This window comes from Aplidium turbinatum, chromosome 10 (genome assembly GCF_918807975.1).
Source record: "Aplidium turbinatum chromosome 10, kaAplTurb1.1, whole genome shotgun sequence".
Lineage (NCBI taxonomy): Eukaryota > Metazoa > Chordata > Ascidiacea > Aplousobranchia > Polyclinidae > Aplidium > Aplidium turbinatum.
Window position 1 is genome coordinate 22389158 of NC_137481.1, and position 22767 is coordinate 22411924.

General features: G+C 37.3%; 2 protein-coding genes across 3 annotated transcripts; both read left to right on the plus strand.

The window, feature by feature from the left end:
• Positions 1 to 1658: 1658 nt before the first annotated feature.
• LOC145778636 (corepressor of RBPJ and splicing regulator-like) lies at positions 1659 to 5026 on the plus strand. Its single transcript, XM_082590169.1, has one exon. It carries the CDS (start codon positions 1694 to 1696, stop codon positions 2489 to 2491), a length of 798 nt encoding a protein of 265 aa, XP_082446295.1. The 5' UTR covers positions 1659 to 1693; the 3' UTR covers positions 2492 to 5026.
• Positions 5027 to 5029: 3 nt separating this feature from the next.
• On the plus strand, positions 5030 to 20650 carry LOC145778635 (kelch-like protein 9). Of its 2 annotated transcripts, none has more exons than XM_082590167.1 (13): positions 5030 to 5312; positions 5951 to 6141; positions 6575 to 6763; positions 7309 to 7452; positions 7707 to 7851; positions 10236 to 10335; positions 11338 to 11511; positions 12154 to 12290; positions 12957 to 13062; positions 13286 to 13371; positions 13595 to 13732; positions 17355 to 17573; positions 18531 to 20650. In XM_082590167.1, exons 1-13 carry the CDS (start codon positions 5141 to 5143, stop codon positions 18638 to 18640), a joined length of 1911 nt encoding a protein of 636 aa, XP_082446293.1. In that variant the 5' UTR covers positions 5030 to 5140; the 3' UTR covers positions 18641 to 20650. The 2 variants fall into 2 exon arrangements, with proteins under 2 accessions (XP_082446293.1, XP_082446294.1); XM_082590168.1 differs by having other exon boundaries at positions 5097 to 5312; positions 5923 to 6141.
• The last annotated feature ends 2117 nt before the right edge of the window (positions 20651 to 22767 follow it).

Consider the following 22767-nt stretch of genomic DNA (forward strand, 5'->3'; position numbering starts at 1 on the left):
TTATTTTTCGTCATTAACGCGTCCGGGACGAAAAAGATACTAACTACAATAAATCAAAAATCGATATAAACCTACCAGCACGTTAACGAACGGGAAAAGGTGGCAAAACCTTGAAAGGTTTAAAACGTGCCTAAATGAAAAATTATGTAGTAGGCTACCGTACGTATATACAGTATATATATAGGCCTATGTGTACTGGACCAGAATACAATATAATAATAATAATATCAGTAGTTAGCACGGCCACAAAACCCAAAAAACAAATAGCGAAAATAAAACAAAAACAGAGAGAAGCACACATGTAGTAATGAATGATAGCCTAATGAAAAGTGTTGTGGATTAAATTTGGGGATACAGAGTGTTCAGGGGACAAAATAGGTTGCACCCTATATCCTTTGTATTCTTTGTGGTCCTTTTTCTTGCATTATGGGTCAATTGGACGGATATTTATAGCCACAGTGTATTTTTTTAATTAATTTTGCAGTTCTTTGTTACAAACCTTTTGTGTTATTGTGCATTGCCTGTCTATGGTTTAAAAAAGCAAACTTTCTCCCAAAAATATAAAACTGTGGTTAAAATAGATTTATAAATAATGAGAATTTGAATTTATTCTTCTGCAATGTAAAATTCTTTCCCCAAGCAAATTGGATGTAATATGCAGTTGGTTGTGTTCTTAAATAGTATACTGTGTTTGAAAGTATCAATGACTGGTCTATTTTTAGCAGATGCAACCTAGTTCGCACCATGAACAGTTCGGACCGTCAGTTCGTACCTTAAAAAGATCGAGAGAAAAAATTAAAAAAAGCCGAAGTCGCTGATTGCAGTTTCCGCAATCATTTTAAAATCTTCCCCCTGAAAAGATCGAAAGAAAAAATAGCTCAAAATCGAAGTCCGCTGATTGCAGTTTTCGCAAAAAATTTTCCGCAGTTTCCGCTAACCCTAACTCTAACCATAGAGTAATCTATGCTCTAACCCTAACCCTCGCTAATCGCAGTTTCCGCAAAAAAATTTTCCGCAGTTTCTGTTAACCCTTACCCTAATTCTAACCATAGAGTAATCTATGCTCTAACCCTAACCCTCGCTGATCGCAGTTTCCGCAAACATTTTTCCGCAGTTTCTGCAAACATTTTTCCGCAGTTTCCACAAACATTTTTCTGCAGTTTCCGCTAACCTTTACCCTAACCATAGAGTAATCTATGCTCTAACCCTCGCTGATCGCAGTTTCCGCAAACATTTTTCCGCAGTTTCCGCTTATCCTAACTCTAACCATAGAGTAATCTATACTCTAACCCTAACCCTCGTTGATCGCAGTTTCCGCAAACATTTTTCCGCAGATTCCACTAACCGCAGTTTCCGCTAACCCTAACCCTCGAGTTTGTTTCAAATTGTTTGGGGAAACTCTGATCAGCGACTTCGGTTTTGTGCTATTAAACTGCGATCAGCGACTTCAAATTTTTTTAATTTTTTTTACTCGATCTTTGCAGGGTACGAACTGACTGTACGAATGGTTCAAGGTACAAACTAGGTTGCACCCATTTTTAGCTACCGTACATTATCTCCACCACCAGTCTCTAGAAAGAGTCTAGGCCTATATAAGTTGTTACAAAATATGTTATTGTTTATTGAATTTAACACCAGATGTCAATCTTTTCAGGTTGCTTTTTCTTGATAGAATTGATTAAAATAAAGCAAAATGGGAAAGTCATACAATAATTACATGTGCAAAAAGGATTTTCATCCTTCATCGCGTGACAACATCAAAAGAGTCTGGATGCGACAACAGAAGCTTGAACATGAGCAAAAGAAACAGGAAGAGATGATGGAACAATACAGAAAAGAGCAGGACATGCATGAAACCAGGGTGCTTATGGGAGATAGTAAAGCTAAAGTAGGTTTGAGTTTCATGTATGATGCACCTCCAGGCTTGCAAGCAAAGAAGAAGGAAGAAGGCGAAGATCAAGATTACAAATTTGAATGGCAAAGAAATGCTCCACGTGAATCTTGGATGAAAGGGGACACTTCCACCTTGCAAGATCAGCCTTTCGGTGTTTGTGTGCGAAATGTTCGTTGCATAAAGTGTCATCAGTGGGGTCACATAAATACTGATAGAGAATGTCCTCTGTTCAACAAAACTTCATCTTTTGATCCAAGTATGAGCATTAAAAACGGGAAGCATGGTCAGTCAAGCTCCTCCAATCTTTCCTTAAAGCCACATGTCATGAAAGCCATTGTTGATGAGAAATCTGATAACCAACAAATCCTCAATGAGGAAGAACCGGAAGTATCATTTTTGAAAAACTTAACTGAAAAGCAAAAGAAAAAACTTCTTCGGAGATTAAACAGAATGGAAGAAGGTAAAAGCAAATCAAAGAAAAGCAAAAGTGATAAATCTAAAAAGGAAAAGAAAAGAAAACGACATGCAAGCAGCTCAGATTCTGATCAAGAAAAGCACAAAAATAAGAAACGCAAACACAGCAGAAGCAAGCACTAGTTCTAGCTTTGATAACTCGTTATTACGAAAACATTCATGTTATCTAGGTATAATATCATACATTGTTTATTACGACAAAATATTCACCAGTTACCATTATCCTTTTTTTGTCATAATCTTGGATTGTAAAATATTTTTATTTTGAATTTTTCTTTTATAGCCAGCTTTCCAAAGGATCAAAAAGAACTTGGATAAATATAGAGAATTAGGGTGTTGGGCTGCCATTGTCTGTTTATGCTTCATGTGCCTGTGAAACGCGTTGAGGTACGGTATCTAATTATATGTGCTGGAAATTGCGGATGATAATTTTTTGCTAATGTTTTGACACATTTTGCAGTTGTACTGGTTTTTACTAGGTAGGTAACACAACACATCTTTTTTGATTTACAAGCATACTAATTCAAATTTGAGTCAAAGAATAAGCAATGTCAAAATGTAGGCTTCCAAGATAGTGATCGAATCAGTGGGAATAAGGAAGGGAATACAGTAGTGGGAATAAGAACCAATGGGAATAAATCAAGCTTGTGGGAATAGCACCAAGTGAAACTCCCAGTGGAAATATTTTTGGCCAGTTTAGATTCAGGTTATTCTTTGTTTCGCTGTAAATTATTGTGCATTATTTGGTCGATGTCATCGCACTATGTTTGTTATCTATAAAATATTTGGTTTTTGTAGTGCTTATCTATTTTATATTTGAAATGGCATTATTAGAAAGCTGCAGCATTTCACACAACATCAACACTTCATTAATCCACACGTATGAAGTGATCAGAGATTGGTTTGAGAGAATAACGTGGTCACGTCACTGGACGTCACATGGTCACTGACCGTACACCTCCTACACATGAAGTTTAAAGCATATTATATAAGACTCAACATAGCACAATTGGCATGTAATCATAAAAAGTGATAACTGCATTTTCATTCAATGCTTAGGTTAATGAAGGAAAATATCACTGAATGGTATGAATCATTCTTTGATGCATAATAAGTACCATACCAAAGGTGATGGTCGTGAATTGTATCTATAGATTTTCTTTAGCATGCTTATTGCTTATGGATTTATTCACTTATGAATCTTTTCGTTGTAAATTTTCTCGTTTGTCTGGTTACAGATTCCTAAAGTTAAATCCCAGTATTTGAAAACAATGTTTTAGTATAATAATCACTAATCGGCATTGACAAGGACAATGCATGCTCCACTGGGGTAGCATAAGCTAATGTAAATTAAAGCTGCCGTTTTGTTACTTAAAAAACTACTATCCCTTTAGCAAGTAACTTTGTTGAACCAATAGCAGATAAAACCAAGCAACAACATGACACTTAACATCTCAAATAATAGTAAAAATCACCGTCTGTAGGGGTTAAATCAATGTTAAAGTGACTGATTTTTCTATCTGAGATACTATCGAGAGATAACCTAGAAATTGCAAACTTTTTTGCCTATTCACTTCAGCAATCAGCATGCTGGATTGCTGGCACTTGTCAAGTATGTTCAATTCAGTTGTTCAGATGCTTGACTAAGGATAACATGCTGTGTAGCTGAAAACGTCTTCAATTTCTAGTTTATTTTTTAATTACTGTATGTGAAATGTTATGTCTTTGCTTTGTTTTATCTGCTTATTAAAAAATAGATTCAATGGTATAATGGTCTTTGCAAAAATATCCCAGATTATTTCTTTCTGTCATTTCAATTGCAATTTTTGTCAGTGTAACCCAGAATAAGTCATAGTTTATCACTTGAAATAATCTAAAACACTTAGAAGTTAACACTCACTCTTAGTATAAAATAGTATTCTATGTGATTTTAACGAAGTGGTACGAATATTCACATGCTTTTTCTGTTTCTAGTATGGTGTTTTTGCAAGACCAAGATAAATCTTTTCTATTGAGCATTTGGTCTGATTTCAAATCGCTCTTTGATAATTTGTTTTTTAACGTTAATTCCTATGTGTCGTGATGTTATAACATTCATTCTGTTATGATCTATTGGATGGATACTGCTCACAAGCATTTAGTCTGAAACTGCTAGTTGTTGAAACTGTATTCTAAAATCAAACCATTGCAAAACCATAGAAGCAATAACCTAACTAGCAATGTCTCTAATTATCCAATGTCGACATGATTAATTTTAACAACATGCCTGTCTTGCATGGCGCAGGCACCATGTAGAAATATTTTGAAGCATGCCGTACCGGTAATATTCAGTATGTTACTGTGTTGTCATTTTTAACTAGCAGCTCGAAATCTATTATTGTCACTTCCTACATTTGTGGAATTATAAACCTTCAACAGCCATGATTCAAATTTCAAAAGTTAAGATAGAAATGTCTTATTTTCTCACTGATTTATCAAGTATATACCGTATATATGTGAGAAAAGTTAGCAGGTTATCAACCAGAAAAACTGTTTTGTTACTTTTCGTTAGTATTGGTGCCTGGTGGTAATTTTGCAAGAGTAAAAATAGAATGTTGGTTTTCAATCTGTCAATATTGATTGTTTATTTTTGATTGTAAATTTGTTTTATTTTACAGATCTCTCACTCGATTGCAACGTCAAATTGATCTGTGTTGACTTGAAACTTAACATGTTGCTGTAAATTGATGCAAATTTGTAGTTAAGTTTATTTATAATCAATAATCACACATTATGTCTTCTACTGGAAAATTGTTCACATCAAGAGCATACAGCAAATCAGTACTGGAAGGTTTTTCCCAATTGCGGGAGCACAATTCTCTTTGCGATGTCACACTATGTGCTGAAGGCAAAGCCTTTGATGTCCATCGCGGTCTTCTTGCTTCATCATCAGATTATTTTCGAGGTTAGTTTCTACAAAGTTATTGACATTGCTACGTGAGAAATTAATATAAACTTTATGAGGCAGTAGCTTGTGGTTGGTATAACGTTAAAAAATAATCAGGCAACTCATCATGGCATATCAATTATTAAACATCTATTTTTTAAGAGTGAATGAGGCTATTCATTAGGCATTTAGTTAAATACCATGATGCGTTTTACTGGTGCAAACTAAGCTGAACTATCACAAGATGTATGATGATTTGCTTTTATTCCGACGTTTCATCAATCAGACACGACTGACCACTTCAAGGGGCTAGGTCAGGTAGTGACTACCTGTCTGGCATGGAAAAACACAGGACCATGTTGCTTTAAACCGACCAAACAATATGCAAAATGAAATTCAACTTCCAAACAAAAATTATCGCACGCAAAATTTTGAAACTAGAAACTGTTTGCTATGATTTTAAATATTTTGTTGACTTTCATTTGATCATAATCTCCGTATGAACATTTTTGGCTTATTGTTAAATGGGGACATATACCGTATCATTATATAGCAAATACAACATGGTGGAATGTGGTTAACTCTAGTATATGTTTGAGCTGTTAGTCATTGATTGATCGGTTTTTAGTCATCTCTATTCCTCGTGTTATTCTCAGCCATGTTCACATCCGAAATGAAGGAAACTTTTGCACAAAAAGTTGAACTGCATGGGTTGAGTGCCACAGGCCTTGAAAAGATCTTAGAATTCGTTTATTCTGGCGAAATTGTTCTTTCACTCGACAATATCCAAGATATATTGGCAGCCACTTCACACCTACAAGTCACAACCATTTTGGAATTTTGCAAGGTGGTTTTGTTTCATAGTTTCCAAACAAAAATCTTTTGTTGTTAATTTTTAAAGCACTTGGCTACTTCATTAGTGAAAATCAAGTCACCCTTTAAAGTTAGAAAAATGTTGGTATGCTATTTCATTGTAAAAACCAGCATGCATTGACATTTTGAATGCTTTTTTGTGGAGACTAAACACAGGCTGCTCATCAGCAGCTTATAAGTATTGCCGGAAAAAATCACAAAGGGTAGTACAAGGTTAGTTCTCGGCCACAGTGCTTCACATGACGACCAAGTATCTTCGAGGTAGAAAAAAGCTTGTTGTTTTTTTTTTCACGTCCAGGCTTGCGCATCATATTTGAAACTGTCTTTTGTGATGGTTTTTAATTTTAGAGTTTATTAAGTTGTTATAATTTTCTTCCAATAAAATTTTTGTTGTATATACATTTCAGGAGTTCTTAATATCCGAAGTGACGTTAGAAAATTGCATTGACATCGGTCACATAGCAAATGCCTACAATCTAACATCAGTGGACCACCATGTCAATGCCTACATGCTGCAAAACTTTAACCATGTCAGCGACTTCAATAAAGTCCCATTTGACAGGCTTGTCTTCCTTTTGTCAAGTAACACGCTAAAGGTACAATGGTTTCGTCCTGTTAGCAACTTAATTTGTTGTCTAGAAGAAGCCGTCGATTTTTTTCAGATTGTCTCTCGTACTATTTTTTAGGTATTTTTTTATATGCCGGTACGGTACATTTTAAAATTACAGTACAATAATACATATTCAATAGTGTACAATATTTAAATCTGTACAGATACAGTGCTTTTACGATTATATGTATACCTTGTTAAGCTGTATTCAATCGGTCGCTACTATTTTGCTGCCATTTAGGAATCAGTGAATTTAAACAATGTTAAGTGGACCCCTTGAAACTTCCTCATGAACCCTCAGGAGTCCGCGTACCCCAGTTTGAGAATTACTGGTTTAGGTTGATTTATACAAATACCAGTGTACTTACTGTACTGATGAAAACCTCACCTCAAAACGGCGTGCCAGCCGTGTCACTGTCTGCAGTTATGCTTACACATGATTCATATACCAATTTAATTGGCAATAAAAAGATTACCGTTGTTTCGCCATTAAAAAGTAAAGGAACATAGTTTGACACATAATTTTGGCAGGGTTGCACCGAGTTACAGTTATTCAACGCTGCAAAAATCTGGTTGGAGAGCGACTTGAAATCTCGAATGCAATACGCGTCATCTTTGATGGAAAACATTCGCTTCCCATTAATCAATCCCACAGACCTCATAACCCACATTCAGGTGAAATAGAGTTTCTTGGGCAAAGTTGGTAATTTTCATGTGTAAATGCCACAATACTGTAAGTACGCCCAGTCGCCCACCAAACTGACTTTTTGCTATCTGTACCCTACTTAAATTTAATCATAATGTTTTAATATTCTGTGATGGTTGTGTTCTTGCATAGTTTACTGTTTGCGGTATGTAGCTTTTTTAAAGCATTTCAAGCCATAAACACACTTTGCGCAGATCCAGTAAGACATTCATTCATGTTTCAGACTGTAGACTTCATGCGAAATGATAATGCCTGCATGAAGCTTCTGCTTGAAGCCTCCAACTACCAAATGGTCCCCTACATGCAACCTGTCCTTCAAACAGCCCGCACATGTATAAGGAGTGCAGCAACCCATCTAGTAACGTTAGGTTAGTTTTTTATCTCTAATGAACGTCCCAGACAACAAAATCCGTCATTTTTGCTTTGTTTCAACGTCTGGGATATTCGCCTTGAGACATGTAACAATTTTAACATACATACTATCTTGAAACGAACATTTTTCCAATGCCAGTACAATGTATGATACTCAGTGAGTACATTATTTTGACTAACTGTAACTCATGATTTTGTACACTTCCTTCGTTTTCGAGTTAAGTCAGAAATACCATCATATTCAAGACAATCAATGTTGTTTTTGTAACACGTTCACTTTCAGTTTCAGCGTTCAGTTTTGGTGCTGTGTGTTTAAAACGAACACCAATACCACTAATACGTTTTTCGTTTATTTGATAAGTAAAGTGATGATTGATGGCTATTCTGTGCACTATCAATAGTTTCAGTATTTCCAAGCATTGTTTGTTGCTCAGATGTCCGTGTCTCCTTTTTACAACGTTGTAGAAGTTTTTCTTTTTATTTATGAAACACTTTTTGTCACACTTTATGGTTTGCGACGAATGGCTTTGTGCGGAGTTAAGTCAACTGAAAAGACGACAACTTTGAATTTGGTCTAACTGATTGGAGATGCTCTTGCTTGTCTGTATCAAGATGGTCATGTAATAATTGGCAAATGTAAACACCTAGGCAACAAGCACTAACGTTGGTGAAGGTAGTGCGTTAATCCAAAAATTCTTTGAGGTTACTTGCAATTTACAGTGTCAATGCTGTGAGTAATTGTGCCTTGGGCAGTGATCCCACACCAGCCAACAAATTAGTCCTTTTTCACATTGATTCAACGTGTGCAGACGTCTGACAAGTGACTTGCCTCTCTGGCTAGCTATCTTTTGTTCTTTTGCTTCACAAACATTCGCACACATGACGTATCACTTTACCCTGGCTAAAAAAAATATTTGTTACTGGGAATGCATCGTTTCCTACCAGCTTATCTCTAAGTGAAATAAATATTGATCGTGTCTGCGGCAAGTGCAGTTTATCTTTGAATCTGTGTCTTGTGAAGTGTTTTACTTTCCTATTTGAAAACCACCAATCGATTTCTATCTATTCCAATGGTTGTTGACAGAGAGTTGCCAATTTATAACCTTTGCTTGGATGTACAGTAATCGTTTTTAAATGCCCTCTTGCTATCAAAAGAATGAACCAAATCCGCAATTAGGAATGTTGATTCATTTTAGTTTAGTAAACCTATTGTTGAAGTGTCTCAAATGTTATTATTGCATATATAGATGTGATTTCGGGTATATATGACGTTGGTTTATGTTGCCTTTTGAATAAGTATTAATAGGTCAAAGTTTCATCTTTCTAAAAACCAAGTGCAAATTTTGGAAAAGTAGTATATACATTATTTTCAAAATCAAATGCGTATTTGAGCTGGAGGTATGTCTCTTTGTGCTTCGATGTCAGAAAATTGACTTCAAAGTCTTCATTGTGGATGCATAATGTCACACAGTCAAATGTAAGTTGTTTTCGAAGTGTGTGAAGCTAGAATCGTGAATGAACTCCCCAAAACTTGTGTAGATTTCCAGTCCGAGAAGACTTTAAATAATAAAATCTTTAAGTTACAATAAATTTTCAATTTTAACAAAGTTTAAAATATTCATCACAGTTTAGCTGAACCAAGATATGACTTGAAACTTGGCCTTGTATGTATAGTCGCTGTTGTGTAAAATGGCTTGTTTTGAACAGACAACGCTGGTTATTGGTTTATTGCTCACACCACGTTTACTCTATTGATCGCCAAGCTGTCGAGTATATTTTAATAACTGTTTCAGTGTTTCACCTGCTTCTTTGATCTTTGCTTTGTTTCACTGCTACATTGTGCCGTTCATTGCTTATGCTGCGGTCAACAACATTTTGAAGCCACAATTTGAACAAGAGCTTGATAACTTTCCAATTTTTAGTTTCCTGCATCTTTGTTCATATTAAGCCACTAAGTTACTTTTTCGCGAACTGCGCTATGAATTTAATTGTTTCTCGTCTTACAAAAGAGACTCATCACCAAGGCAGGCTTCGGGGTAGTTCTTTTTTCCCACCAACCTTACGTTGTTTTCTGTTTCTTTTTATATATATATAAACATTAATTAACTGTGTATTGTTATTTGACTTTTTTTCACGCCGCACTTATAAATACAGAGCGGCATTAACTTGGCGTGGTTACATCAATACCCAATGGGCATTCCCATGCTGCAATCCGTCATTTTTACATTGATTCAACGTCTGCAGATGTAAAAACTTGGCTGTAAAAACGACGGATTTTGCTGTCTGGGTCATGTAGGCTACCATTGTGTTAAACGGCCAATTGGAATGTTTTGTATCAACGATGTGTGGTTTGATCTGACTGACACATTGTTGTATGTAGGTGGTGTTCTTCGTCATCAGTTAGATGTGTCCAAAGATCTTCGTGTCTATGATGAGGATTCGAAGAGGTGGATAAATCTTGCTCCAATGGAAAACTCCAGGTAAAATGGCGAAGAAACTTGCTTTAATTCAAGTGATTGCTTGCTGTAACTCAATGTTAAACTAATGTTGCCTTGCTCACCTCATAAGATATGTCACTAAGAAGATGTTTTTTTAAGAGGAGTATAATATTAAAGCATCAAATTTGTTTCTTGTCTATTCTGTTGCAAATCGTGATTAGGATTTTAGAAGTAGTTGTGGAATGTGGATTTTTTTGATATATTGCTAATAAAATGCAAATGACACAAACTGTTGCTTTGTTTGACCCATAGCAATGTATATTGTATATGCACTGGCCTTGCTTACATGTAAACTGGAGGCCTGACTGGAGCCGATGTAATTTCGATTTTGAACTCCAAGCTAAATTTACTTTTGTATTATATATATCCAGTTGAAATGATAGTTTGAGAATCTAAATTGCCTAAGTGTGATCACTGGATCTCAAATCACTGCATAACTTCTAGTGCGGTATAACGTTAAAAAAGTGTAAAATCTTTCCCTAAATATGAGTGTTTCCAGACGAGACGCTTTTTGGATTTCTCCCACAAGTGCCAAAATCGAGTCCATTATTTGTATGGTAATAATAGCGCAGAAGTAGCTCAAAATATACAAAAGACTATATTAACTACTACTTAAACGATCAACTTACCTTAGCGATCTTGGCTCTAGTCAAATTTGAAGCTGCAGATTGGCATGGCCTGTGAATAAATGTCGCTATGGTTTGGCCTTATTACAACACTGCTATTATAAGGTCAATAAACATATTTAGATTTGAGTTGAGTGGGCAGTCTTTGTGGCCATTTTGCTGATTGCAAAGTGCTGTTTCTACATCAAGCAACGCGAGAATAACAAACTTACCCTGCGTGTCTCAAAACGTCATTTTTCTTGGTAATCTAAGGCTAACTGTGTTGCATTTTGATAAATACTTGCACTTCCGTCAAGTGTTGATTGACTTGGAAACAAACCGCGTCGTTTTTCATTATGACGTCGTTGTTATGACGTAGGTACCAACATGGCATAGCAGTGATTGGCAATTTCCTGTTTGTTGTTGGCGGCCAGAGCAACTACGATACCAAAGGTAAAACAGCAGTTGACACAGTGTACCGCTACGACCCTCGATACAACAAATGGATGAGAGTGAAACCCCTTAATGAAAAGCGTACATTCTTTCACTTGAGGTGCGTTGAAGATCTTTTGCATTGCTTTTACTCATTTTTGATACAAAAGGCAGTTCAGTTTGCTTTTCAGTTATGTAGCCCATCAAAGCAACTACACAAAATAAAAAGTTCAGCGCTTCCACAACCATATATTCAAGAAAAATGTATGACAGGTCCATAGTCAAGTTATCATAGTATGCCGCACTATGCCTGTAGACTAGAGTGCTGAAGAGAATTTAACAGTCGAAATTGCGATACACAACATGACAACTTGACATAATTGGACTTGTACATTTTTCTTGAATATGTAATTATCAGGCAGTGCATCCTATGGATTCGTAATTGGGCTTCTCTCTAGCATCAGCTTGCTGGGCGTGCAATTGTTCTCTTGCGTTATATTGCCTTTCTCATTATTTGTACACCTACCCCGTAAATTATAATGTACAGTCACTAGTGCGTGGTGATATGTGACAAAGATGATTTGGACCATTAACGTTGAAAACAAGTAGGCCTTCCATATGGCCAAGTATGTATCTTTGTCCACTTTATTTGGAGAAGAGAAAAAAACATCAGTTAAATTATACCACTACCTTAACTCTTAATTTAACTGGTATTGTTGAACTTTCTTTTTCGAAAAGTTAACTGATTACTGATCATGTGCAGCGCAATAGACGGGAAGTTGTACGCGGTGGGTGGCAGGAATGCTGCCGGGGAATTGTCAACAGTGGAATGCTACAGCCCGCAGAGGAACGAGTGGAACTTTGTAGAGAAGATGCAAGAACCCCATTATGGCCATGCAGGTGCGATCAAATTATTCTTGCTGTTATGAGAAAACTATGGGATAACCCACGCTGAAATAAACGGGGTAATTTATAGGAGAGTATCATAGAACGCAGTAGCCGGACAAAGCTGCTTGCAGTGTTTACAAGTTTGATACAGAGTTACGTGGAAGACCCACAGGTAGCTAACTAGCATATTTTCATCAATTATGAGCAATACAGAAGCGCAAAAATAGTTTACTACACTTTTAACCGACGTGCCGCTAGCTTGCAGCGAAACTTTTGAATGTGTGTCGTTTCGAATTGTGAACGTGATAGATCAGTGCTTTTGCTGCCATGTATTGTCAACGTAACACACAGTTCCACTTTGACGGTCAGTTCAATTGGATTTGTCACAAGAAGCTGCTCACGCCCGGCTGTCTCATTTACAGCAACACGGTTTATTGTTACTTTCTCATTAGATACTTTTACAGTAAATGCTTTGAAATTGCCGAGTTTATTTTGAACTTTAATTACAATTTAGATCTTGAAGACTTCGTTGCAGGAAAGGTTTGGTAAAAAGGAATTTAAGGATAAAAATACTTTTCTGTCTGATGTAGCTTCACGCAGGATAATTTCATTTCAATTGGAATTTGAGATCAGAAACACACCTGACAGTTACTGGCAATATGAATTCTGTCTACTCAGGCACAGTCTACAACGGGCAGATGTACATTTCCGGTGGCATCACACACGACTCCTTCCAGAAGAAGCTACTTTGCTACGATCCTGTCACTGACAAATGGGAGCAAAGGTAACAGCAACACGTGACGTGACACCTATGTTGTTTAGTTTTGTTGCTAATTCATCGCAGTGACCTGTTGCCCCAATCGTTGTGATCCAACTGTCAAATACAGACAGTTTTTAGCGCAGTTAAGTACAATTTTATCAACGTACAACCAATATGAAACATTCTATCCTACTGAACCATCTCATTCTATCATACGTATCTGTCCTACTGATTCATCTTCTTTCAGATGTCCGATGTCCACCGTGAGAGGACTACACTGCATGACCACGGTTGGTGATCGCTTGTTTGTCATCGGAGGCAACCACTTTAAAGGTGAAGAAACTGAAAAAATCATTTAATTTAACGGCTAACAATCGTTGTCTTATTTCGGATAAGTCTTCAGACGTTGAATCAACGTAAAATGACGGATTTTGCTCTTTGAGTTGATGCGTGAGATAGACGGCCAGTATTTGTTCATCCAGTCTGTGCGTGTGGACACAATATCCAAACCTAATGACGTCATGTCGATTAAACATGGCCTTCTCTTCCTTCCCAGGCACAACTGACTACGATGACGTGCTAGAGTGTGAGTTCTACACAACCTCTTCTGACCAGTGGACGTCAGTGTCGCCGATGCTCACCGGCCAGAGCGATGTGGGAGTAGCTGTCTTCGAAGGGAAGGTTTTCGTAACAGGTTCTTGAAAGGTTTTATTTCATTGGCTTCTTAACCTGTTTTTATACCTGCTGCGAGGTGTCCCTCCTCATCTCTAACGTATATAATGTTTTTAATGACTTTGAGACTATTGTTTTTAGCTGTATCTATATTTAGATATGTATTATATTCTTGATGAGGACGCAATGTGGTGTCACAAACATTCCATATAAAACCTTGTTTCTGTTTTTGTGCTTGTTTAAAATGAGTATGTTGAATCCGGCAATGCTACGCCGGGTTCACAAGCGTGCCACTACTCGTGTAGGCTGCCCACTAGGGTGTTTCATTTGCTCCCTTTATTTGAATTTTGATCTGTCCCTAAGTTAATTCTGTTCCATTTGGAAAAAAAATAACCTGGAAATAATTTTTAATTTCATGGCCCCCCGTTTACCCCCCCCCCACCGCGACTCCGAAATTTCTGCCTACTCCAATCGCCATAACTCAAAAACCACTTTAGATAGACATGGGTTGTTGGGTATCAAAGTTATTGCCATACCCCACTTTGATTCAAAAATGCTGTCAAAATAACAATCTGAGCAAAAAAAATTTTTTTTTTCATTTTTGCACAACATAAGAAAAGCAGTTGGCATGAATATTGAATAGCCAAACATACGATGTGAACAACCAAACATAAGTGGCAACTGACACAACACCAAAATTAATCACATGACACAATATTATCAAAAACCATCTATGAAGTAATAGGACATCACAATAAGTAATAGCACAGCAGGGGCTCACACAACCTCCATTAAGCAGGCAGCAACATGGTGTGTTGTGCTTAGCGCATTGTTCTTCCCACCAAAGAGTGTTTACATTAATTTCAGCTACTGAAACCACTGTGTTGCTGTTTTCTTGTGCAAGAAAGGTCAAAATGATTGCCTCCATACAGTAATGGGTAGTTAAAATAAATTCCAGTCATACTAATGTAAGTCACTGGAAACAGTGTATTGCAGGCAACTCCAAAGCGAGTGCTGCAAAAATTGCCTACTATGTGCTGTGCTTCAATGATGTTTTTCCGTCCTGGAGGATAAAAATTCAATGACGACAATACAAGTGGGACATGAACCATGAATAGTAACACAGCAACAGCTAATGCTCATTAAGTAGGACATGGATAGGATACTAAGGCCCGTATTCTAAGATCCAACTTGAGTTCAAGCTGGAACACAAGTTGGACTTGGATTATGGTATACCATATGCATGGACCAAGCCAAACTTGAGCTTCAGCTTGAACTCAAGTTGGATCTTAGAATACGGGCTTAAATTATCTATAATCCTGCAAATAGTTACATTTTTTCAAAAACTGCTAGTACGATTAGTATCCAAGCCAGTTGGTTGACATATTATCATGATTGATGATGCATGCATATAATCGTCAAAGAGGCAGTTGGGCATCATCAACAGTGGGTGCCTCTTTTGTAAAGGAATGGTTGACACTTTCTGTGTTTTTCTGCCACTTGCTGGGTGTCTTGGCAATGGTCTTCGCTGTGAGAAGATCCCAAGAAGTCTGAGCTTAATTTTACATACCTTTCAGCACAGTCATTAATTACATTGATTCCTAGGACATTTACCAGGTTTTCTTTTAAGATGCTGTTATCATGCCATTCATTAACAGGCAGGTGCAAAAATTTATGGTTCAGGTTTAACAAGTTCATAAAATAGCATGAATCTTGTCCAACTAAATCACCAAGCCTTGTTGAATGTTGATGGCCCAAAGTGTTGTAGAAATTTTGTTTTTCAAGCCCAGATCCATGTCGCTGCTTTGGGATGGCTGAGTGTGTATCAATGCATTGTAGCATTCGATCAGCAATAAACCAAGTTTCTTCAACAGGGATGTGTTCTCTGAATAGAGAAAGAGAAATCATTTCCTCTGTCAAGTACCAAAGGTGTCTCTTTAATGCCTTCAGAGCAATACAGTTATTGATGTTGCTGTAAGTGAACAGCATCTTGTAAAACTTTAGATCATTCCATGGAGCATCAGTGGGCGATGAACATGTCAACCACCACTGAGAATACACATGACATGAGTGACAAAGTTGACAAAGCCTCTTATCTTTGAGGCTTGTTGAGTGGTAGTAACAGTGCCAAGTGGAAGCCTTCCAATGTACTTTCCCAGAAGATATATCTTAATGGAGTAAATCAGCATTGCCGTCCATCTGGCTTTATGCAAAGCTCCTGGGTTTTTGAAGGTTATTGGATTTTGCAGTGAATTTTCCAGGAAAATACGACAGAGTTCAATGAACTCTAATTAATCACCCCTCTGGAAACTATGCTGAGCAATACAGCGTAACATCAGGAGACTTGGTAATTTCAAATTTTAAATCATTAAAAATTCAAGACAGAGTGACTTCCCCTATACTATGGTGTCTACAGGCAGACTACAAGGGACGCTGCAGACTATCTTGATACATGCTGCTGAATACATCAGAAAGTTGGACTTGGGTTATGGTATACCAAATACATGGACCAAGCCAAACTTGAGTTTCAGTTTGAACTCAAGTTGGATCTTAGAATACGGGCCTCAGTATCCTATCCATGTCCTACTTAATGAGCATTAGCTGTTGCTGTGTTACTATTCATGATTCATGTCCCACTTGTATTGTCGTCATTGAATTTTTATCCTCCAGGACGGAAAAACATCATTGAAGCACAGCACATAGTAGGCAATTTTTGCAGCACTCGCTTTGGAGTTGCCTGCAATACACTGTTTCCAGTGACTTACATTAGTATGACTGGAATTTATTTTAACTACCCATTACTGTATGGAGGCAATCATTTTGACCTTTCTTGCACAAGAAAACAGCAACACAGTGGTTTCAGTAGCTGAAATTAATGTAAACAGTAAACACTCTTTGGTGCGAAGAACAATGCGCTAAGCACAACACACCATGTTGCTGCCTGCTTAATGGAGGTTGTGTGAGCCCCTGCTGTGCTATTACTTATTGTGATGTCCTATTACTTCATAGATGGTTTTTGATAATATTGTGTCATGTGATTAATTTTGGTGTTGTGTCAGTTGCCACTTATGTTTGGTTGTTCACATCCTATGTTTGGCTATTCAATATTCATGCCAACTGCTTTTCTTATGCTGTGCAAAAATAAAAAATTTTTTTTTTTTTGCTCAGATTGTTATTTTGACAGCATTTTTGAATTAAAGTGGGGTATGGCAATAACTTTGATACCCAACAACCCATGTTTATCTAAAGTGGTTTTTGAGTTATGGCGATTGGAGTAGGCAGAAATTTCGGAGTCATGGTGGGGGGGTAAACGGGGGGCCATGAAAGTAAAAATTATTTCCAGGTTATTTTTTTCCCAAATGGAACAGAATTAACTTAGGGACAGATCAAAATTCAAATAAAGGGAGCAAATGAAACACCCTACTGCCCACCGTATATTCCAAGATTTATTGCATCACGAACTGTGTTTATTATTAGAACAGCTAATCTAGTCATGTCATGAACATTTGTATTATATCACATAACTGTGATAAAATTTTTTGAGACGTTTTTCTCTCAAAAGTACAATTAAGCAAACAAAAGTACAATTAAGCAAAGTAGTTGATTTAGACACGCAGTACGACTTGTTTTAATTCCTTTCCAAGGCGGATATTCTTGGAACAACAGATGCATGGTGGACATTGTTCAATGTTACGACCCTCTCAAGGACAAATGGGCCAAAACTTTTTCCTTACCGGCTGCTTTGGGCGGGATTCGAGCATGCACCTTAACTGTCCTACCAACCTTTGCCAGTGGTAACAGAGGCCAAAACGCTTCAGCATATTCAGGAGATGGCGCACATGGATCAGAACGCGATGGTTCTGGTAAGTTGCGAATAATAACGTTGCTTAACGTTTATATGACATGTGCTGCAGGCAAACAAAAATATAAGAGCCGTGATATCATTGCTGATCACAAAGTGTTTCTAATTCCACGTCGAAAATGAACATTTGACAAAATTGCATCAATACTTCTTGCCAAAACCTTGGATTGAACAATAAATCTGTATCTCTTAACCACGCAAGATAAAGTTTGCTGATTCTCTATCATCTTTCCCTCTTTTTGGTGTTACTAAAAATACAATACAGTTCCTGTTAGACTACGCAGCGGAAACGTATATCTTGTTCATACAAAAAAAACAAAAAACACATCGAACTTATTCAATGGAAACTTTCGAACAACAAGTGCGCTGTACAGTACACAGGACAATCGCAGGAAATGGTGACGATGTCCACTTCGGTTTACTTGCTTAGGTTGCAGCTTCAATGCTGGACTGACACTTGTTTCAGTCCATTGTTTCTACCGTGGCTTTCAAAAGGTTTATGTTATGCTTGAATCACACTATGTTTTGCGTCAAAGCTTAGGTTCCTGTTGAACAATGCCGTCAGAGAACAGCATCCTTCACGTAATCCAGTTATTTCCATCATGAGCATGTCTTAAAGTTCACGTTTTATCGCTTTTGGCTTTTTCTAGACCCCTGCTATGTTATGGCAAGTAGCATTTTTCCATGATCAGAAATGGAATCGGAGTAACCACAATCGCATTTTCTCTGCATGCTTGATGCCCAAAAATATATCTGTGATTTTTTATGTTTCCTATGAAGTACTTTAGTTTTGAAAATAGATGCGGATAACAAAGTTTCATATGAAAAAATTAAACCAAGCTCACACTAAACAACTGTATTTTTTGTGGATACTTTACGTTCGAATAACGTTTTGTTATTTTTATTATTTCCTGTAATGAAGTTTTGAAGTGTTTTATTTTTCATGTTTCTTTCGCAGGAGACATGATGCTCTCAGTGGATCGACCAGTGGTCCCGGCAAGATCTTCCAGATCGCCACAAGGTGCAGCGGACAGGCACAGGGCTGGCCCACCAGACGGGGCTATGTAGCACGAATACAAACTACATCTGTTTACATAAAGCATAAGTCTTTTTTGCAATGTAAACGATGTTATTTTTCTGGTAACGTTTTTCAATCATACTTTATATTTCGTGATAGTTTTGTGAAAACGTTATTTTTACATTGATTCAGCGCCTGCAGACGTTGAGTCTGCATCTGCAGACGTGTAAAAATGACGTGTTTTGCTGTCTGTTGCTATCTTTCTTTTAATAGTTTTCCTAGATTTTCTTCCATTACGTTCATTCAACGTTTCCAGATCACAAAACAACGTACATGGGTTTCAACGATTAAAGGTGATTTCGCATTGAACATAAAAACAACTTCGAAATGTATCATGCGTATTGCGTAGTTATTTTTGTCAGCTTTGTTATATCGTTTCTAAATTCTTTTGAACCCGATTTGAAATCACGTTAAATTGTTTTGTAAGGGCTGTTTATATATCATACCTTCTCGTAGATGGTGTCAGATCTTTTTATTGTCTTGTTGTATACGATAAATTGACTGCAGACATCGTATGTGACGCCATGTGGAATGGGGTAAAAAGAGAAATATTATGTCAGGATATTTAAAGAGGCTTGAAATTGATATTGGTTCAAACTAGCCTCTGTCTAGCCAGAGCTTCCATGCACAGCATATTCAAAATTCACGGTTAGGAACTTCATTTTCACCCAGCAAATAGGTTACATATGGATTGATTCAACGCCTGCAGATGTTGAATCAATGCAAAAAGGACTGGCTAGGTTGAAAACTTTATTAAATTTCAGCTTCGCTCTCCAAGGTTCAAATTTTTACGGAAACTTCGTCACAAAATGGAAGGCTAGTGATCACAACAACTAAGGTTGCCTTCAAACGCAGTCACACCCAGCCCTCAAGTCTAAACTGGTTTTCTTTGATGCAAAAAATCGCATATTTGACTTTACTTTTTCTTTCAAGTCCAATCTGAATTCTTATTCTTTTCAATTAACTGAGGATTTTTGAAGTGTCGTCTCAGACCCAGCATGAACAGTTGAACACCAGAAGCCTTTTAGTTCACGAACATGTTAGGCCTGCAGGCTTCCTCAAGGCTTGGTGCTTTCCATTATTTTAAAGGCAAATAATCGCGGTTCATCCCCCATATGTAAGTGGGACAATCATGGGGTGTTGCTTTTCCTCGGTCATATGTTCTTTACCCAGACAGCAATAGACGTTGAATCAATGTAAAAATGATGGATTTTGCTGTCTGGGTAGGTTATGGTATTATTCATTATTATCATTGCACATCAGTATTCAACAAAATAACTGCTTTTATATTGTAGTAACGTGGTGATTTGCGACGCCCTTGGTGTTTTTATTTCCGTTTTGAATCGATAAATTTGTATTGTTGATTTTGCGTAGTGAAATATTGGTCATAACTTCCTACCTGTGCTTGCCCAGACAAGAAGATCCGTAATTTTTACATTGATTCAGCGTCTGCAGACGTTAAATTACTGTAAAAATGACGGATTTGCTCTCTGGGTGGCAGCTGGCTTTCAGAATCATCTGATACTACTGCAACAGAGATGTGAAATTGCTTTGTTCACTTGTCTTGATATTGTTTTTTTTCCCAGCTAGTAAAATCTCTCTGCTTTACATTGATCTAACTCACCCCTGCAAACGTTTAAAGCAGTGTAAAAAGAACGGGCTTCGCCAGCTAGGTTAGACGTTTATCTAAATGCGTCGGTCAAGTTCTTGCTCCATCATCTCAGCTTCCATCTATTTCAATGCTACGCATTCTAAAAATTATGCGATCGTACCGAATTAACGTGGTTCTTTTTTTTTACGTAGTTTGTCGTCCGCATTGGAAAACGCTCTGTCCAGTGTAGACGGGGTCATTTTTGTAGGTTTGATTGTGCCACACATTAAACTGATGTATTTTGTACTTGGGCTTAGGGTAAAACAATATTTCTTGACGTTGAAGCAACAGTTTGTGCATTTCGGAAAATTTACTTCTGTGCTGTACCTTTTGCATTAAAGTTGGGAGAAAAACTATTTGTGAATTCGTTTCTGAGAGCAAACCAGGCGACTATTTAATCACTTGTTCTAACGAGGCTTTCTGGCGTAGAAATCTTGGCTACAAACGGCCCTATGTTTACAATGAATAATAAAAGGATAGGCTGCAGAGCACGCGGCTGTCTCGGCAAAAACACTTAATGGCAAACCTAACCAGACTCAAAGGCTAATGTCACTTCGCTGCTTTCTGTTGTATCGCAGTGCAGCCTACTGTATGTTGTCGCAAGATAGGAAACTTTCGCAATTATGCAGACGCCGTCTTGACAAAGCAAGTCGACTTTCATGTTCTAGGGTCACTGGTTCAACCACCGACAACTGACGCTGTCGTCCCAAACTACAATCACTCCAATGAACGAGGTAGGATAATGTAATGATCGATAAAACTAACAAAATAGCATGAAAACGTTTAGTTAATGTAAAAATTATCATTTTTTGGTTGGTGATCAACCGGCATTGAACGTTTTGGTTTTGCTTTTATAGGCTGAATGCACCATGAGTGTTCCCTTCACGACCATTAGCACTCTTGACACCATAGTCGAACAACATACCCAATTGTCTTTCCTTTTACTTATAAATTTCAAACATTTAACTTTACTACTCTTATTTTCTATACTGTATTTTAAAGTTCTTTCAAAGGTGTTGCGGCCATGCCAAATTTTAACGTAATATCCAGTATGGGTATCCAGCACGTTATAACCTTCGTGTATTGCCGCTTCTACTTTTTTTTCCAGACCTCTGCTATATTTAATACTGTTTTGGTTGTGGTGGTCAGAATAAAAAACAAGTGAGACCTTAATAAGTGCCGTACATAAGATGGTCAAATTTAGTCCAAACATATAGTACCACTTTGACAAAAAGCGAGTTATCATGGCGTTGGTTTATCGGCGAAGCCATGATGCGTTGGTGAACGAAACAGGAATAAGTTTTATAAAAATATAGATTAAAAGTTGCATAGGCGATAGGCCTACTATTAGTGGAGAACTAAGGGATAATGAAATTGCCTAAATAAAAGTAAATATTTATTATTCACACATTGTAAATAACAACATTCTTTTCACTGTTCCAGAAAGCAAATAAGTAAGCATATTGAACACCGAATGTTGATTAAAATACAAGAATTCACTTTAAATTGAGCGTCACAGCTGGTACATTTGATTTATCATGAAGTTGAAATAATGGCATGTCATCAAATGAACTAAAACTTAAAGAACACTTTTCAAAAAATACTATTTTATTCGTATTGTGTATAATTGTACCGTACTATTGTTGCAACAGACAAAATAAAAGGTTTCTCTCTCTCTCTCTACACACAGCATCATCATCCATTTTGCTTTAAAGATGCCTGGTCTTCATCCCAAAACATCAGGGTCGACCAGTGGTTTGCGGCAACTCCTCCGTTTGCCTATTGTTGGCATCTTAAATTTTCAGGTTTCTTTTTGTCACGTCATCCTTTACAGCAGTGGTTCTTAACCTTTACTAACCTGTCGAACCCCTACGCTAATCTGCAAGCTTCGTTGAACCCAAAATTTTCGTTGAGTTACAAAAACGAAAATCTACCACATTTAATAGTACAATAGAATTCGCCTATAGTGACACCTGAAGGGACCGCGGAAAAAGTGTCACTATAAGCGAAGTGTCACTATAGACGAATGATGACGTCGTTGATAACTTCACTTGTGCAGTATCTGCGCATGCGCATCCCATGTTGGTTTAATTCAAACCCAGTCAGCAAATCAATCCTTTATGGTTCAACCTCTGCATACGTTAAATCAATGTAAAAAGATGGATTTGCTGGCTGGGAACTGGCGAATGCTGATAAGGACAAAATATGATTCCAACTTAAACTGGAAATACACCGTAAAGTGTCCTTATACGGAAATTTTTGAGCCCAAGGGACAGAAATGTGGTGTCACTGTAAGCAAAGTGTTCTTATACACGAAGTCACTATAGGCGAAGTCATTTCTATGCAAAACATATGGTTTGCAAACGGGACTTTGCAACAGGTGTCACTATAGGCGAAGTGTCACTATAGCCGAATTCTACTGTAATGCATTACTGTACCAATGAGACTTCTGTTGATGCTTTTCTG

Coding starts and splice junctions, on each gene's coding strand:
- LOC145778636 (XM_082590169.1), top strand. CDS start 1,694: ATGGGAAAGTCATACAATAATTACATGTGCAAAAAGGATTTTCATCCT.
- LOC145778635 (XM_082590167.1), top strand. CDS start 5,141: ATGTCTTCTACTGGAAAATTGTTCACATCAAGAGCATACAGCAAATCA. Junction 11,512..12,153: donor CGTACATTCTTTCACTTGAG/GTGCGTTGAAGA, acceptor GATCATGTGCAG/CGCAATAGACGGGAAGTTGT. Junction 13,063..13,285: donor ACTGACAAATGGGAGCAAAG/GTAACAGCAACA, acceptor ATCTTCTTTCAG/ATGTCCGATGTCCACCGTGA.